This window comes from Myotis myotis, unplaced genomic scaffold (assembly GCF_014108235.1).
Source record: "Myotis myotis isolate mMyoMyo1 unplaced genomic scaffold, mMyoMyo1.p scaffold_m19_p_7, whole genome shotgun sequence".
NCBI classification, from domain to species: Eukaryota; Metazoa; Chordata; class Mammalia; order Chiroptera; family Vespertilionidae; genus Myotis; species Myotis myotis.
Window position 1 is genome coordinate 23,789,929 of NW_023416379.1, and position 19,724 is coordinate 23,809,652.

Here is a 19,724-nt window from a genome sequence, read left to right on the forward strand (position 1 = left end):
GCTTGTAAATGATAGGAAATTGTTTGCTGAGCAATGTTTAATCTTTCTGCAAGTTGTTTTTGAGTTTAACATGCATCTTCATCCATTAATGCTTGTAATTGTTGGTCTTCAAACTTTTTTGGTTGACCTGGATGTTCTTTGTCTTTCAGATTGAAATCATCACTTTTAAAGCATTGAAACCAGCGTTCACAAGTGTCTTGAGATGGAGCATGCTCACCATAAGCTTCCCAACATATTCAGCAGCACTTTTCTTCAAAATAATGAATTAAAACTTCCCGCAAATGCTCCTTTTAGGCACGAAATTCGAAATTTTTAATTGTAAAATTATCTATGATGTTAACACCTTCAGAAAATTTGACATATGAAGTTTTGAAGCTTGTTGTCAATACAACAAAAGAGCATACATATCAAATTGCATATATATCAACATATGTGTAACTCCATCTATTGAAAAAAATCCGAATAACTGGTATACCTAGTAAATAGCCTTCTCAATGAGGAAATATTTGTCACTATATCATATATACTCTGTAAAAGTTTTTTCATTTTTATTAATATAGCAAGTATCAAACAGCACAACCCCACCTACCTCTCCCTTTCAAAAATATGTCTCTTGTGAATATTGCCAGTGCTGGGGATTGGCTGTGCTCTGTACTTCATTTATACAAGGTTCTGTACAACCTGGTCCCTCTCTATCCCTCTGTCCTCATTATCTTCTACTTTCCCCCTCATTCCTTCTACTCCAGCCATACTGGCCCCCTTTTTAAAAAATATATATTTTTATTGATTTCAGAGAGGAAGGGAGAGGGAGAGAGATATAGAAACATCAATGATGAGAAAGAATCATTGATTGGTTGCTTCCTGTACGCATCCTATTGGGGACTGAGCCGGCAACCTGCCCTTGACCAGAAATGAACCCAGGAACCTTCGATCCACAGGCCAACGCTCTATCCACTGAGCCAAACCAGCTAGGGCCATCTTGCACATCAAACACATTCCTGACTCAGGATCTTGGTTGGAGATGCTATATTGCCCAGACACCATGGTTTTTTTTTCTTCAAAATTCTACTCGTCAGCTTCTTTCTGAAGCATTTCTTCACCATCCCATTTAAAACAGCAATTATCCCCTTTTCCTGCTTTGTTTGCCCTTTATTGCATATTTGTTTTCTTATTGTCTGTCTCTACTGGACAGTAAACTGAACAAGGTCTTGGATTTTTGCATGTTTTTTTTTGTGTGTGTGTGTTTGTGTGTCTCTGTGTTGTTGTTTTTTTGTTTGTGTGTGTGTGTGTGTGTGTGTGTGTGTGTGTGTTTTACAGATACATTCACATAACACCTATAACAGTGCCTGACACAAAGTAAGTACTCACTGGGTCCTTACTAAATATATAAATGAATTTTGCATTCCCAGTATATGCATATGCAGCAATTAAACATCCCTTAGAATTAAAAAACAGAAAATAAAACAAAGAAAAAGTTAAAATGAGAAAGGGTTTAATTGAAAAAAAGTATTTTTGGTATGGTATGGAGAATGTAGGAAGGAAATAACTCATTTGTCAGTTCTAGCCAAAAAAGATATAATTTAAATTCTGAACAAAAGCATGATAATTTAGAAAATGTTTCCCATACTCAAAGCAAAGCAAAGTCATTTAAAAACATGCTTATCATGCTATATATATTTTTCCCCTGTAAAAGTTCAATGAGTATTAAGTACATTAATTTAACTAACTGCTATACTGTCTCTATATATATAAAAGTCTAAGCAACCAAACAACCAAATGACCGGTCAACCGGTTGCTATGATGCACACGGATCATCATGGGGGCAGGTGCTCAATGCAGGAGCTGCACCCTGGTGGTCAGTGTGCTCCCATAGTCAACCTCCCATGGCCGGCCAACCTCCTGCAATCCCACCCATTGGCCAACCTCCTGTGGCCCCTCCTCCCCAACTGGCCTGCCCTGATTGATGGCCAGGCCGAGGGACTCCACCTGTGCACGAATTCGTGCACCGGGTCTCTAGTGCGTTTATAACTGCCTTTAACATTGGCTTTTAAAGTGTTTTACTTTCAACTCTTTGTTAAATCTTCTCTTGAAAATACATAGATTAAAAAAATGGCGATAACATTAAACATCAAGCCTCATAATCCACACTAATCAAAGAGAAACATGCAAATTGGTGTCACTCAGCTACACCCAACAGCCACTCAGGATGAGTATGCAAATTAACCCAACAAAGATGGCAGTTAATTTGCATATGCAGGCACAGAGCGAAGACTGAAGACTGATGACGACTGAAGACTGAAGATGACTGAAGACTGAAGATTGGCTTCTCTGTTGCAGTCGAAGTGGAGAAGCCTCAAGGCTTGGCTTCTCCGCTGCGGCCGGAGTGAAGGCCTAGGTCCCGGGTGCCGGAGGAAAACCGGTGCCGACAGCCAGGGGTAGGAAGGCCTATTGCACGAATCTCTTCGTGCAACGGGCCTCTAGTCCTATCTAATAATAGACAAAGATTGAAATTAACTGTAACTCTGCTACGCTTCCCATTGGCTAATCAGCGAGATATGCAAATTAACCACCAACAAAGATGGCAGCTGGCAGCCACACAGCTGAAGCACACAGGAGACTTGCTTGCTTCAGTGATGGAGGAAGCCAAGGTTCCCTGCCTGCTGCGGCCGGGCTCTGAGCTCCGAAAGCAACAAAGTTGCAATTATAGAAACTAAACAAACCCCAGATACCTGCTTTTAGCAGGCCATGGCCTTGGAGCTGGAGCGGCAACAAAGTTTCAATTATAGAAGGTAAATAAATCCCAGAATAAAAAGAAAAAAAGGAGGGGCTGGGAGCTTCAGTCACCCACAGGCTTGGCCAGCCTGAAAACCCTCAGCCCCTCATCCAGACTGGCCAGGCACCCCAGTGGGGTCCCCCACCCTGAAGGGGGTGCAGGCAGCCTGAAAACAGCCATCAACCCCTCACCCAGGCTGGCCAGGTACCCAAGCGGGAGCCCCACCCTTATCCGGGACACCCTTCAGAGCAAACCAGCCAGCCCCCACCCGTGAACCAGGCCTCTATCCTATATAGTAAAAGGGTAATATGCAAACTGACCCTAACAGCAGAACGACTGGGAATGACTGGTCACTATGACACACACTGACCACCAGGGGGCAGATGCTCAATACAGGAGCTGCCCTCTGATGGTCAGTGCACTCCCACATGGGGGAGCTCTGCTCAGCCACAAGCCAGGCTGACGGCTGCCAGTACAGCGGCGGTGGTAGGAGCCTCTCCTGCCTCCTCAGCAGCGCTAAGGATGTCCCACTGCAGCTTAGGCCTGCTCCCCACTGGCAAGTGGACATCCCCCAAGGGCTGCCAGGCTGCCAGAGGGATGTCTGATTGCCAGCTTAGGCCCAATCCCCCGGGGAGCAGGCCTAAGCCAGCAGGTAGTCATCCCCTGAGGGGTCCCAGTCTGCGAGAGGGCACAGGCAGGGCTCAGGGACCTGACCTCCCGACCCCCACCCCCCACCCCGAGTGCACAAATTTTTGTGCACCGGGCCTCTAGTGTTGTTATAAAAATAAAGAAGGAAAAAAGAAAAACAAAAGACAACCTCCCTAAAGCTCCCCTCCTTCTCATGGCAAACTTTGTTGATTCTCTGAATTAGCCAAAATATAAAACCTATTTGGCTCACACAAAATTTAACAGCTATGAGATGTGAAAGACTTGATTCCTTTCCAAAGCGGGGCAAGTATACACAGCACACACACACACACAGTCACTCATACATATTAATAGGCAAGAAACTGGAGTGCTTTATAATTATTCATTCATTCCCAGAATATCAGAATACCCTTGGGAGGCAGGGTTTGAAACATATAGCATAGTAACTAAAATTATTATATGACTTCTGACATATTAGCCTGCAACAAAATCCAGATACCTAGCCCTAAACTATCATTTGGGGGAGTCCTAAATGGACAATATTGTTCTGTATTATGTAGACAACAAAGAATTCTGAACAGGGCCATGAAACTGAGTGCATTTTATAAGGATAATATATTTAATCAGATTGATTCCTTTCTCTGTGCTCCCTGTTTTGTGCTTATCTCCTATTGAACTCAACCCCATTATACTGTAACTATTTCTTTGCCTGTTAAATTCTTCAACTAGTCTGGGAGGACTTTTGAGGGTAGTCTTTCATTTTCCATTTCTCCAGGGCTTGGCTTAGTCCCTATTACATAGTACTCTCTACAGAACATTGGATGATGAATTGTATGGATTAATTTTTGATAAAGTATAAAAAAGCTTTTATTTTTTAAAGTGGTTAATAGCTTTAGTTAGGGTGCTTCTACTAAAATAAATTTTTGGTTCTGCTAAAAAAAAAAAGAGCTGGATATTAGTCAAAAATAATTTTCAATTTTTACTCCTTGTAAAATTATAGTTGAATTTTTATAGTGGAGAAAGTTGGGGGGGGAAAAGTAAATTGCCTGAAATTAGAACAATGTTCTACTTTTTACTTAATGCACATTTACAATGCAAAAACCTCTGAAATTATTTTTAAAAAATGACCAGTCACTCCATTTACTCATTTTTGTAGTTTCTATATTATCATATACTTTGCTCTCAAACTCAGAGACAAGTTACTAAGAGCAATACCGAGATAGTTTTTTTTACCTTTTCATTCACTTTTCATTGAAGGGAGCTTCCTGCAAACACACATTTAAAATTCTGGAAAATACAAATCAACATTACTAGGAGTCTCTATCATCACCACAAGGTCTGGTCCTTAAACCTAATTTCCATCATAAGCTGACACTTTCAATAAGTGATAGGTATTCATTTCCAGAAAACACTGCCAGTAAGTTCTATGATATCACAGTCTGCTCACTCTCCAGACCAAAGTAACTAAGCCACAAAATGCAAAAGTATGCACTTAGTTAGTCCAAGGGAAACCTTAAGGCTATTCTGACCACAGTTTTAGAAAAGTATAACCTAATGAAGAGTAAATGAGAACTTAATTTAAATAGCCCTTTCCCTCTGAATTTCCAGGGTCTTCCTCTGAATTTCTAGGGCCTTCAGCAGACACAAACCAAAATGTTTGAAAACTAAAGTGTTTCTTGTCATAGATTTAATTTTTAAAAAGTTACTTTGAGACATAGTAATTTACAAAGAAAACAAAAATTACTATTTTTACAATATAAATGGTATTTTATTTTTCTCCTTGACCAGGGGAGGAAACATTAAGGGCTACTTCTTTGGTTCCAAGCAATGTCCATCTGAAGCTGAATTAGTATATAAAAAATTATTTCTAGTTTTAAAAACTCAAAGCTTTTCACAGAATCATAGAACTAAAGGCTAAAATGGACAGTAATTTGAAACAATGTAAAATGTTAATGTGCAAGTATATACTAGTAAAGGGAAGAAATGAGTATATTTGATTAATAGGAAGTAAATTTGACCTTTTATTTTAAACATTAAAATATTTTTCATTATCAGAGATGTGGTCAACATTTTGATGTACATATGTATTCCTTATGTTGATAAACTAAAGGTAACCATAGTATTTAACAACTGAAGAAAGGCTTCAAAATTATGGAATACTCACTTTCTTCAAGACCATATATTAAGTTATTACCAGAAAAAAATTATGGAAAAATATATTTTAAAAACTACATATTTGGAAGTGTACCCTACATTAGTATTTTATATGCCCAATTGTCTTAATGATTAAAAAATTGTCAATTTCAGTTTGAGATTATAAAAATAGTAAAATGCATCATATGGTTGATATTAAACAATACTAAATGTATTCTTATTCTCAAACTATAAAAACAAACATAAAGGAGTGCTGGTCAAAAATAATTTGGCCATTTTATAACCTACTCTCTTCTCTTGCCTGCTGCAGCCATGCAGTTATTGTAATTCTTCCTTTAATTCTCACCTTTGAGTGAACTGACACACTGACAGTTTCATTTTACCTTGGAGGCACAGTAGTAAATCCAAAACTTTCACTATTTTCACCATGAAATAATGTTCTGATAAAAAAGTTGAAACCTTCAAAGTCTCGTACTTTAGAAATCCTATATAATAAAGCCCTAATATGCAAATTAATGGAGGAATGACCTGCAGAATGACTGGTCGCTATGATGTGCACTGACCACCAGGGGGCAGACACTCAACACAGGAGCTGCCCCAGATATTGAGCATCCACTCACTGAGAGGGAGGTGACCAGTGGTGGTGACTGGGGGGTGGGGCCAGCCAATGGACGGTGCCAGGCCACGAGCCAAGGCACGATCACCCCTCCTGGTGGTCATTCCACAGATCAGCCCTGATTGCTGGCCAGGCTTAGGGACCCTACCCTATATATGGGGAACAGTCTCTTAGATTTAAAAATTAAAACCTGGCAAGGTTACTCTAACACTGAAAAAACAGGATGATGCAGCAGTGACATGCATGGACTCTGGCTTGCACATTTTGTAGTCAGTCCTGATTCTGACACTTTGTGTGACAAAGCCAATTACTTAACTTCTCTCTGCTTCAGTTTTTCCACCCATAAGACAGGAAAAATGGTATTAATGCCTCAGAAGGATCACGTTATGTACTACTTTTTATAATCAGAGCAAAAATATGTAGCTGCCCATATAACAGCAAGATGCCTTTCACCTGTATGAAAAGTATGGTTACTGGTGCATGCAGCATCCCAGATTGCGAGAGGGATGTCTGACTGCCAGTTTAGGCCTGATCCTGGCAGTCGGACATTCCCCAAGGGCGCAGGCCGAGCTTAGGGATGCCCCCCCACCCCCCAGCCACATGAATTCTGTGCACTGGGCCTCTAATCTATAATAATAAAAGCGTAACATGCTAATTAGACTGGATGACCTTCTGGATGTCCTTCCTGACGAAGCCGGGGTTGCAGCCACAGGATTGAGGCAGCTGCAACGGCTGTGAGGGAGGATCCAGGCAGCCACCTGCAGCTGCGAGGGAAGGATCGAGGCAGCTGCCGCAGCTGCGAAGGCCTACTCTTGTATGAATTTTATGCATCGGGCCTCTAGTATATTATAAAAACCACTATCATCATGGAAATGCTTAGTCATTATGCTTAGAACTTGTATTTGGGAAAAAAAAAATGCGCCAGAGGAATATGGATATATGACATTCCCTAAGTTTAATTCTAACACTGTGATTTTTCTTTCTCAAATTTAGTGGGAGTTGGATAAATTTAAAATAAAAACGTTCAATAATTAAAATAGTTCTGCATATACTATCTATCATTCTTACTGCATTATAAGTCAAACACAGGTAGGTATCTGAAAACTTTCACTGGCACTAAACACTTTCCTCTATTTTCAAATGACATGCCACCAAGATGAAATGACTTGCTCCCAGTCATAGCATACGTCATAGAATCTGGATCTAAATTCAGATGTCTCCAATTGCTTGGCTAAGTGCTATTACCACACCATGTATTGATTTAAATACAAAAAGAAAAATAAGAAAATTTTAGAGTCTCTATTCAAGTTAAAATTGCTTTTTAATACATCTGCACAATTATGATGCTGAAATCTTTCTTTAAAATATATTTTTCTTGATTTCATAGAAGAAGAGAGAGGGAGAGAGATAGAAACATCAATGTTGAGAATCATCAATCCGCTGCCTCCCACACACCCCCTACTGGGGATCGAGCCCTCATCCCCGGCATGTGCCCTAACCAGGAATCGAACCGTGACCTGGTTCATAGGTCAATGCTCAGCCAAGAAATCTTCAATATTATTTTATAACTATGTATGGTGCCAGTTGTGGTACTGGAAATATCAAGGGGAACGCTATGTAAATATGACTTTCTAACCACTAAGCTGTACACCTGAAACTAATACAAAACAAAATTGAAAGGAAAAAAAAAAGTGGTGGTTAAGGAAATAGGACAACTGAGAATGTGATGTTCTGGAAACCTGTGTATTAAGATGTGATCAAATGTGTCAAACGCTGCTGATAAGTCCAGTAAGATAAGAACAAAGAACTGAACATTGGAATTTGCAATGTGCAAGTCACTGGTGAGCCAGAAAAAAACAGATTAGAGATGGAACAAATTTATGGAAGATGAGAAGTGATTCGAAACGTATCTCTGAAAACATTATGATAGGCTGCAGTAGATACGGTATCTGACAGTGAAACTCAGAGCGCCTGTGAACACAGATTCAGCACTTTGGGTAGACAGCAAAACAAAACAAACCCCAGGAAAAATAACTGAAGGTTCATATATAAAAACACGTAAGCCAAACAAGATGCTGATTCCACATAAAGTGGACGATGCTGAGCATTCACCCTAGATTTAAAAAAGTAAAAAACCAGTGAAGTGTCTCTAAAAGTAATACTGAACAAAGCACTTGGGAAGGGTAAAGACTTCCAGAACTGTTGTCCCACTTACTAGTATTCTCATTCTGACAAGTAGTCTGACAGCCTGACTCATATATCTTGCCTGTTTACCCTAAATATAAGCTGCCAGTTAATATGTCTTAGCTATATATATGAAGTTCTCAACAGACTTCCTGGTAAGGTGAACAAAACAGTGAGATTACAGAGCTACTTACACAACAAAAGAGGGACACCATATTTGTATCCAGTCCTTCATTAAAAAGAAAAAAAAAAAAGATAGATGCCAAGGATCACCAGAAAAAAAATCCATGGCATGAAAGAAAAAGGAAGGATACATAAACAGATGAGAAAACTGAACACAGAGGAAACATCAATTCAGAGAAAAGAACTTTACTTTGAGATTTAGAAAGATACAATGACATCTACAAAAACTATGATACTAGAAAACAGGAACAAACAGGACAAGAAAGAAACCATAAAGATTAAAAGGATGATTGGTTCCCTGGCTGGTGTGGATCGATGGTTAGAGTGTTGGCCCAAACACCTAAGTGTGGAGGGTTTGATTTCCGGTCAAGGGCATATACCTGGGTTGTAGGTTCCATCCCTGGCCCTGGTATAGGCGGCAACCAACTGATGTTTCTCCCCCCCCCCCCCCCCACTCTCTCTCTAGGAAATCAATGGAAAAAAATACACTTGGGTGAGGATTAACAAAAAAACAAACAGGATGACTGGTGAAGAGAGATTGAAAATAATGAGAAGACTCTGAGAATGACTAGTTCAAAAAAGGAAATGAGAAGGAGGAGTCAAAGATGCATCCGGTTTCCACCTGAAAGAAGGGTAATGCCATCATCAGAAACAGACAGAAGAGTAAAATATAGAAGCTCCTTTCAGGAAATTTAGGCTCACTCATGGCAATGATTACATTTCTGTCACATGTACGACAGAAAGTGGTTAGCTTACCTATCTTGCTACACAATTTTGAGGATGAATTATCGTTTCTGTGATAAGATTTCATACTTCAGAGCCATATATACGACAATATCTCTCAAAAATTTTACATTTGACCTTTTAAAATAAGATGCTATATATAAACAATTCCTATAAAATTCAAAATGTAAAAAAGACAAATTAAGAAGTTGTTAAAACATCAGAATATCTCTAAAATACAAATTCAATAATCTGGCATATACTTTGGCTATGTTCACATTAAATTATATAGTTTTCATATTCATTAAATTTTAGTTTATGGTTCTCAGTTACATTTTTTCTTATTTTCACTGAATATGAATATAATTATTTCACTTTTAAAATTAATCTTCTGGGAATATGCTACATATGCTTGGACAACCAAATTTAGTAGGTTCATAAACCCAACACACACACACACACACACACACACACACACACGTACACGCAACACATAGAAATGTGACTGGAAAAGAATAACTTCAAGTAAGTTTTCTGTGTTTAACAGACCAGAGAAAAGAGCTGAAACTTGTAAGGTTGGAACTGTACATACCATATAAATATCATATAAAATAGCTTCTTACAAAATAAATGGCTAGGAAATAGCAAATTTAAGCTCATTCAAATCAGAAAATTTAAATGAGAAAAGTTTGCATTCATATTCTCCCCTCAAAATATATTAGGTGAAATTTCATATCTCATTGGGGACATTAATACTAAATGCAAGAACTAAATACTAAATACTAAATACTAAATAAAGAACCATTAAGTTTATTAATATTTAATAGAGTTGATAAAAATAATTTTAAATTAGGGAATAATAAATATGTAGAATATACGTTATTAATAGGGGTAGGAACAATTTACTAATTCATATGACATTATTTCAGTAAACAAAAGGGCTTTTATTCCAAGTGAAGGTTTTAATCTTTAGTAAGTAAATTAACTTAGATCACTGGAGAATTCTTAGTACAGTACTGATATTGGTTACTAATTTAACAAATATCAATTTTAGAGAATCTAATTATGAATGATACAAAAAAAGTCGAACAAATGAAATCTGTCTTTGTGGAAGAGAAATATAAAAGTCATATGTCAAAGGAAATAAATCCACATGGTCAAGGTCTTTCACTCAGTGTCCAGAAAAATCCAAATCTGAAAATAGTCCCACCTGTAGGGTTTTCATGTTGACTGGCATGTATGTGGAAAGCCAAAGTTTCACACGTGGGTTCTAGTGGATTATTTAAAGTTTGAGATGCTTGTTTGAAAACTTTCCTCTTACAATTATTTCATCTTAATGTCTTTTTGGCATACTTCTAGAAATCCTCTGTCCATTATTTGCTTCTCTGACATGTTCTTTTTTTCTGTAATAATCACTTAACATGCTCTGGCCGGCTTGGCTCAGTGGATAGAGCATTGGTCTGTGGACTGAAAGGTCCCGGGTTCGATTCTGGCCGGGGGCGCATGCCTGGATTGCGGGCTCGATCCACAGCAGGGAGTATGCAAGAGGAAGCCGATCAATGATTCTCTCTCATCATTGATGTTTCTATCTCTCTCTCCTTCTCCCTTCCTCTCTGAAATCAATAAATATATACATTTTTAAAAATAATCACTTAACACATTTTATTAAGTCATGTCTTAAATAAGATTTCCTCCATTCCTTGGGGCACAATGCAAACTGCATAATTTCAAACTTTAAAAAAAAATCAAAAGAATCTCCCATAAAAATCTCATGTTGTTTGGTCTCACAATACCTTATACATTTCAAAGTATTTAAAATATTTTTCTGATTGTCACAATTCGATGAAGTAGGAAATTCATCTTAAGTAGAAAATAGAAACATTATGCCTGGAGAAATAAAGTCAACTCCCAAGATAATACTAGGAAGTGGCTGACTAGGGCTCATGCCCAACCCTTTTGGCCTTCTGAACTCAGGTCCACTGTGTTTGCCACAATAATGCACATGTCCTCAATTCATATTCAACAAATTCTTGCTTTTAAAAATTGCATAATAAAAATATTATTCTGTTTAGTACCATAAAGTACATTTAAAGAGATCTGTCTACAAAAAATCAGTTAATTCTGTATTAAGTAGATTATATGTATTGTAATAAATTCATTCCTTTCACCCATCCCAATACCTAAACTTACATCTTATGTTTCTGGAGGTTTGAAATCAGCATTCAATAAACCATTCTTTTTCAATTAACAGTTTAAAGTTCATTACGTAATACTAACAGAACACTCTGCCAATTCTGATGCGATGAGAAAGATCTTTGAAGTTCATTTTACCTTCCTTAAAATGGAAACCCCCTTTTAACATCAACTGTGTTTATTGAGAGTCATTCTGATTCCTAATTTTTGCCAAAATGTTTTCTTTTCTTCCTTTGAAATACAAGAATCATCTTGCTTCCAGCTTACTTGTAATCTACCTTCTACAACTGGTTATAATCACAGAATCTCTGGTGAAATTATGGCCAAGGCAGGGTTCATTTTACATTTCAGTTAATTATTGTAAAAGTTCTGCACTTCCCTGTAAAAAATTAAATCTTAAGAAATACTGAAATGTTGAAATCAATAAAATTTAACTAGAAAAATAGCTCCTAATTTTAAGAGTTAATTTTAATTTTTTATTCCTGGTCAAAGGAATAAGTATATACTTGGCAAAGACATGCAAAGTAAATAGAAAAATACAGCTCTTTAAATAATATTCAAAATGTAAAAGCATGTAAGTCAACTGGACAGATCTTGTAACCAATACTGAAGTCATTAGAATGATGTTATGATGTTGTCTAAATCAAGTATTTGACTGTTTAGGATGCGGTAAAAAGTTAGGTTCAATGACTGGCTATCAAGTTTAATACCTGTTTATGTGAGCTAATGGAGAGTGCAAAAAAATATGAAGACCGAAGCTACTGGTTGATTTTAAAAACCATGTCACACTCTGCCTCCCCCATCAAACTCAGGTCCACAACTAAAAAAGATAATATGAAGGTTATGCTAATAAAGTCATACTAATAAAATGATTCATTTCATTTTGTATCACTCATCTATTGAAAATGAACTGAATTTCACACAATGCTGTGAAAAGATATTCTTATATCTTATAAAAAGATATACCACATTCTTACAAATACAAACAGGCAAAGATGATACAATTACCCTGCTGCTGGCTAAATACCTCCCACCCCTCCCCCCATTGATTAATTGTATTTTTTACTGAATAAGTCACATTTTAAAATTTACTTCTATTATAAGAACTCCTGAGATGACTGAATGGGTTCTGAGATTTTGACCAGCTGTTACAGAACAAAATTCCTCTGCAGAGAACTTGCTGAATTCACTGAAGATATAGTATATTATGTTCACTACATGCTGACACATTATAAGCTATAAATTACAATTTAATGTAAAATGTTAAAATTACAATTTTCTTTCCTTTTTCCCTAGCTTTACTAGAGGCCCAGTGCACAAGATTTGTGCACTTGAGGGGGAGTCCCTCAGCCCAGCCTGTGCCCTCTCGCAGTCTGGGAGCCCTCAGGGGATGTCTGACTGCCAGCTTAGGCCCGCTCCCATGACCCCCACCCTCCTGGCAGTCAGACATTCTAAGCCAGCAGTCGGACATCATTAGCACTGCTGCAGAGGCAGGAGAGGCTCCCGCCACCACTGCTGCACTCACCAGCCATGAGCCTGGCTTCTGGCTGAGCTCCTGCATGGAAAGTCTGCCCCCTGGTGATCAGTGCATGTCATAGTGACCAGTTGTTTTGCCATTTGGTCGATTTGCATATTAGCCTTTTATTATATAGGATATTTAGAAAATAAAATTATATAATTTTCTTTCTTATACAAATTATGATAGATGTAGTTTTGTTTTTAATAGGATTAACAGATGTATTATTTTCTAATTATGATAGTGACAGCCTAATGAACAGTTCTAAAGTATCTCTTAAAAGTTGTATCCAGATTTTTTCTCTCTATCCCACCCCTCATTCAGATACCAGTTGTATACTAGTATATATTTTTTAAAATCCTCACCCAAGGATATGATTTTTAAATTGATTTTTATAGAGAGAGGAAGGGAGAAAGAGAAACATTGATGTGAGAAAGAAACATCGATTGGTTGCCTCCCATATGTGCCCCAATGAGGAATTGAACCCACAACCTTTTTGGTGCATGGGACAATGCTCCAGTCAACTAAGCAACCTGACCAGGGCAGCAGCTATATTTTTAAAAAACACATTTTATCATCTCTTTCATACTCATACCTTTGGAGAGTCAATTTTTTAGAGAATAAAATGTGAATTCCTCAGGAGGGCACAATTTGACCCAATCTATCTTTGCAGACTCAGTTTTTCCTAACACATCTATCTCACCATTTCCTCCAGCTAAACTAAGACTCTATGCCAAGCTCTGCCAGGCGTGTGTGCTTGGTAACCCGCTTCTTGGCTCTGTGTGCTCTCCTGAAACCCCACTTGCTGATGAGGCCTATGATGAAGACAAAGGCAAGGCCATGGAAGGCTTTATAAGACAGGGTAAGGACTCTGGAACCCATTCTAATTGTGACAGCCAGGGTAGTCACATGATCTAATTCAGCTTCCAAAGAAGTGTGTTGGCTCCCATGGGGAGAATAAGCTAAGAGACAAGAGTGGAAGTGAGAAAGTGGAGGGAAGAAGAGGAATCAGGAATGGCTCCCAGTTTTCCTAAACTGGCTAAATGTGCTCAGATTGGGAAGAGCTCGAGTGTGGCAGGGGAAGTAGAAGTGAAAGGAAGGGTTTTAGGGGCAGGAAATCAAGAGTTCTGTTTGGACATGTAAAGTCTGAGAAACCTCTTAGCTGCTCTGTCCCTCTTTATTCAGTGACACTTTATTTACACTGTGATTTCAGAACTTACCTCACTCTGAAATAATTTGCTGCAATCTCACTTGTCTCCCCAGCTACTGTAAGCTTCCTGAGGGCAGACTGTAATAGTTAGTCCACATTCTTAGATGAGGGCTTTAAACAAAGTAGTCACTTAATTTTAGAATGAATAAAGGTAATATTCTAGAAACTCTTACAAATACAAACCAAAGGAAGAAAATACTTTTTTAGCAGTTTACACTATCTAGAACTCACCCTGAATAAGGTCAACAATAGTTACAACAGACCTCAGACCATAAACCCACCTTCCTTCTAGCATATAAACACACACACACACACACACACACACACACAAAATCAACCCCTGCTTTTTAAAATTTATCTTTATTGTTGATAGTACATATATCCCCCTTTTCCCCCACATTGACCCTGTCCTCCACACTCCCTTCCCCTCCCCAGGCCTTCACCCCACTATTGTCTGTGTCCATGGGTTATTCACATATGCATATAGCTTCCTTGGTTGACCTCCCCACCCCCCCTACCCCCACCGATGCCCATTCCCTCTGAAGATCCTCAGTCAGTCGCATGCTTCTATGTCTCAGGATCTAATTTGTTTGTCAGTTTATTTTGTTCATTGGATTCCACATTTAAGTGAGATCATGTGATACTTGTCTTTCTCTGACTGACTCATTTCACTTAGCATATTACTTTCCAGGTCCCTCTCAACTCCTGCTTGTAAGCCTCTAGCAAGATGGACAGTGGGCTAGCTCTATGTAAATAGCTTTTATTTATACTGTACAAAGCCAAACATCTACAGATATCACTTGAATATTTAGATTGATGTTCAAAAATGAAAATCTTACTGCCTCCCCACCTCCTCCTTCCCTCAGTGCCCTACCACTCGCTGGTCACCCACCATGTTCCATGACGCCTCTTGGTGGTCAGCGCACATTATAGTGAGCAATCGAACTCCCGGTCTCCCAGTCGAACTCCTAAGGGGACACACTGCATATTAACTATCTATCTATCATCTATCTATCTATCTATCTATCTATCTATCGATAGAATGATAGATAGATATAGATATTTCATATCCTAATAGATTATTTGTAGAGTTGAGAACACTTAACTATCCTCTTTTAAAACTGGTTTGACTACTAATTAGAATCACAGAATTTTAAAGAGAGAAACTCACAAAACCCAGAACCCTTATTTACCTGTAGGGATAAGAAAACTGAGGCCTATAGAAATTGTTCAACACTCTATAATCATTTAGAAATGAAGTCAGTTGTAGAAATTAGTTCATCTGTTTCCTAGTGCAAGATTTCCCCTGAGAAGATTGGCTTTTTCATGAATAAAATTGATTAATTTGGCAATTTTGCAACAAATTACATATTCTGCTTTTATAACTTTTCTATGCAGTGATATATCAATAAATTTTATAGGAAGGATATGCCTTAAAATGAGGTCAGGCATATTAACAACTAAAACAAAATCAAGTGAAGTACTGTCATGTATATAACATGGCTGAATGGTAATGCTTCTGAGGTAGAGGACACATGGAGGGACATGCATGACATAAATACCCCAATGCAAAGCCTATTTGGCCAGAAAAAAATGAAGGCAAGCGGAGCCAATCCTATGTACAATGGTGAAGCTTGTAAGGCTTGTCTTTATCTTACCCAGCTTTCCTCTTATCCTTTTTCTTTATTCTTTATCTGTCCCACTGGTAATCCCTCTTCCATTTCAAAGGCCTTCCTATCTATCCTCTCTTCCCTTTCCCTTTACAGAAAAGAATTTTATATCTATCATCTACACCTTGTTGGCTGACAAACTTCAGACACTACTTGAATGAATTTTAATACATTAACTCAACCAAACATTTCTGTTCCATGCCTTTAATCCTAAAGTGTGGAATGAAAAATTTGTTCCCAGAAGAATTGTAGATTCAGGAGAAAAATGATAGAGATCAAGTGGTAGAAACAGATTCTCTCCCTCCTAGTCATTAAAATGACATGGTCTGCCGAAACCGGTTTGGCTCAGTGGATAGAGCGTCGGCTTGCGGACTGAAGGGTCCCAGGTTCGATTCCGGTCAAGGGCATGTACCTGGATTGCGGGCACATCCCAGTAGGAGATGTGCAGGAGGCAGCTGATCGATGTTTCTCTCTCGTCGATGTTTCTGGCTATCTATCTCTCTCCCTTCCTCTCTGTAAAAAATTAATAAAAAATATTTAAAAAAATAAAATAAAATAACATGGTCTGAAAAGCAAACCAAGTATCTAGTTAGGGTGCAGAGAAGGAGTCTACAGGGAGAGCACATGGTGTGCCCCCCCACTGTACATAAGAAGGACCAGCACTTTGCTCCAAATTCTGGCAGATATCTGGAACATTACAAATTTTAAATTTTAAATTGCTAATTGTTTGGGATAACTTAATCATTATACTGATTTGAAATTAGAACGCAACGTATTTTCAAAGCTAGCTTACATATACTCATCTGCCGGGAGCCGGTCCATGCTTGCTGTTTCAACGGACCTGGCATATATGGCATACTGTTCTTAGTATGTTTGCTCACCTTCTTGGCGCTGTGTTTTAACCAAGGTCACCTCTCCAAGAAAGGTTGTTTCCCCAGGTAGGGATTTTCCCCTGAAGTTAGGGAGGGAATAAAACCTCTTAACTAGTGCTAGGCGGGTAATTAATCATTTTAACTACGAACAATCATGCTTAAGCTACATAATCTTTACTCCCTGGAATGGAGATAAGAAACGCCCTAACCTTTGGAATAGAGATTGATAGAATTGGAATCAACTGGTATAAATACAGATGCAACAAGACAGCAAGACACAGAACTTAGAACACAGAACTTAGAAGACAGAACTTAGAAGACAGAACCTACACAGAACCTACACACAGAACCTACAGACAGAACTTAGAAGTCAGAACCTAGACACAGAACCTAGAGACAGAAGAACTTCACTGGAGAGAACATGGCAAAAGATCCTGGACAGAAACTGGCCACAGAACCTAGAGACAGAACCTAGCGAGAGAACCTGGCTGAAGAACCTAGAGACTGAACCTGGCTGGAGAACCTGGACAGAACCTGACTGGAAAACCTAGCGATGGAACATGGCTACAGAACCTGGCTGGAGAACCTGGAGAACCTGGCTGGAGAACCTAGCAAGACAACTGGACACAGAACCTGGCTGGAGATCCTGGAGCAGAACCTCTCTGGAGATCCAGACCAGAACTTGGCTGGAGATCCTGGCTGGAGATCCTGGCTAGGCTGCTGATCAACTGAACACTGTCTCCGTGTCCTTCCTTCTTCGCCGACTCCGTCTACGCCTTTGGGGACCCCTGGACCCGCTGGGGTTGGACCCCGGCACTCATCATGTTTACAATTTAAGAATGTTATATTTGAATAGTGCCTTATGCTTACAAAGTGTTTCATATGTGCTATGTAATTTGAACTTCAACAGAATGTAATGTAAATATCATGTCTACTTTCCAAGTGAAGATTCTTAGGTTCACAGGAAATAAGTTATAATAAAAGGCACAGCCAGGAGTGAACATAAGAATTCTTGATCCAAATATTTTCCCACCATAATATGTAATTTATAAAGCATTATTAAAATAACTTGTATATGTAAACTGCAAACACTTTCAAACTAGAAAAGTAATATTGTCCCCAAATTTCTAAGTAAATTATATCAATCTTTTCAAGCCAAAGTTTCTTATTATAATCTTTTTGTTGAAGATAATTAGGTTTTCTCAGTTGCCTCAATTTTTAAAACAATTCAATAATATACACAATACTGTCAAAAACATATAGCTAGTGAATAGAAACAGGCATCTTTCCATCCCCAAAGTCACATTCTCACATAAATGCTTTATCTTTGATGTCCTTTGAAAACCTTATTCAAATTATTTTAAAACATTAGCCTAAAAATTTGCATTGTATAGTTCATTTTAACTCAGTGATTCATGTAGATTTTTACAACTAGCTTCTTTGCATATCTTATTAATTTGCCAACTTTGAAGAAACATGATACCACTGACAGGTTGGAGCCTGTTTCTGCCAAAACATTTTACCTTGAATTCCTTGAAGTCAATTATAATTTAAAAAGTCAATTATGGTTCTTTTACCTAAGGGAAACAGAATCAGATTTAATAGTATACATGTTTAAAACTCATATGTTTTGCTATTTTTAGATTGTTATCTGTTCTATGGAATAGAGGTTGAGAGTATTTACTATTAAAGTTACCACATTCAAATTTGCTTTAGAAATAACTTCAGGGATTTTTGAAGAAAAAAAAAGATGCTAGAATATAATTCAAGTGTGAAAACAGACCATTACAATGCTATGAGCTATATTTCTAAAATGAAATAAACAACATTCATGAAGAAGATAGCATGTGAACATTTAAAAGGTCATAAGAAAGGGGCTCACCAGTCTGAGCAAAACCAAACTGACACGGAGGCTGAGTGTCCAGCAAGTCTGACTCTTTTAACTTAGACTGTTGTGAGGAGGCCGATGTTGAAGTAAACGAGAGATTTTTGTTGACCTGTAATAGGAAAGGCAAATCAGACAAAAGCGTAATTTCCTGGGTTACTGATGCAAACGCTGTATGAGAAAGATTTGCTTACTAGTACGATGCAAACCATGACATGTGGTAGGTGAAAGGGAGTGGTAATGATTTATATGCTTGATTTTTTAAAAAATATATTTTATTGATTTTTTACAGAGAGGAAGGGAGAGAGAGAGAGAGAGCTAGAAACATCAATGAGAGAGAAACATCGATCAGCTGCCTCCTGCATAACCCCTACTGGGGATATGCCCGCAACCCAGGCATATGCCCTTGACCGGAATTGAACCCTGGACCTTTCAGTCCGCAGGCCGACGCTCTATCCACTGAGCCAAACCGGTTTTGGCCTATATGCTTGATTTTTAAAGTTTACAAAACAGAATAGTATTTTTATCAAGGAAGGAAAATAATGGCAATGAAAGTATAACTATATTAAAGTAAACCAACCTTATTAATAAAACAAGTTAGCTTATCATGGAACTGACATTATTCGTAATGCAAAATGGAGTGGTCTTAACAGTTATACAAAGAAATGCAAAAAATAAAAGTGACTCCTTGACAGCTTTCAATTAAGAAAGAGTTAAAATGTTTCAGACCCACATTTCTCTAGCATTTTGTGAAAGAGCAGGTACTTCCTTTTAAAAAGCCTGCACAGAAAACACCTGTAATATTCTTGTTTATATACATCATGGTGACATAGATAACACAGCTGCAACCTAACCTGCCAATGAAACAATTTCCACTGCATTGAAAAACCTTATTCTTAAGATGCTATTTAAAAACAACATTAAAGTAATGATCAAGCAATACTTCTGAAACAAAAACCATGTTCTATAAAACAAAAAAACCTGATTATCTGAGTAAAATGGTCTCACAGAAATGAAATGCATAAAAGTATGAGAGTATAACTTCAGCTATCGTAGGAAAATAAGAATAGCTCACAAAAATGTATTAAATGTTTACT

The 19,724-nt window shown here is 38.0% G+C and overlaps 1 protein-coding gene across 21 annotated transcripts in view; it reads right to left on the reverse strand.

Annotated features, from left to right (window-relative positions):
- The window catches only part of AHI1 (Abelson helper integration site 1), a 179,341-nt gene that overhangs the window by 89,964 nt on the left and 69,653 nt on the right, over positions 1 to 19,724 (reverse strand). For 18 of the 21 annotated variants that reach the window (XR_004968762.1, XR_004968761.1, XR_004968760.1 and 15 more), the window contains one exon: positions 18,625 to 18,739. Coding sequence is in view for 18 of the 21 variants with exons in the window: in XM_036316695.1 (XP_036172588.1) it covers positions 18,625 to 18,739 (115 nt within the window). In the remaining 3 variants the exon portion in view is untranslated. Of the gene's footprint in view, positions 1 to 15,112; positions 15,169 to 18,260; positions 18,320 to 18,624; positions 18,740 to 19,724 lie in introns of those variants that run through there. The other 3 variants (XM_036316702.1, XM_036316701.1, XM_036316703.1) reach the window with 3 other exon arrangements.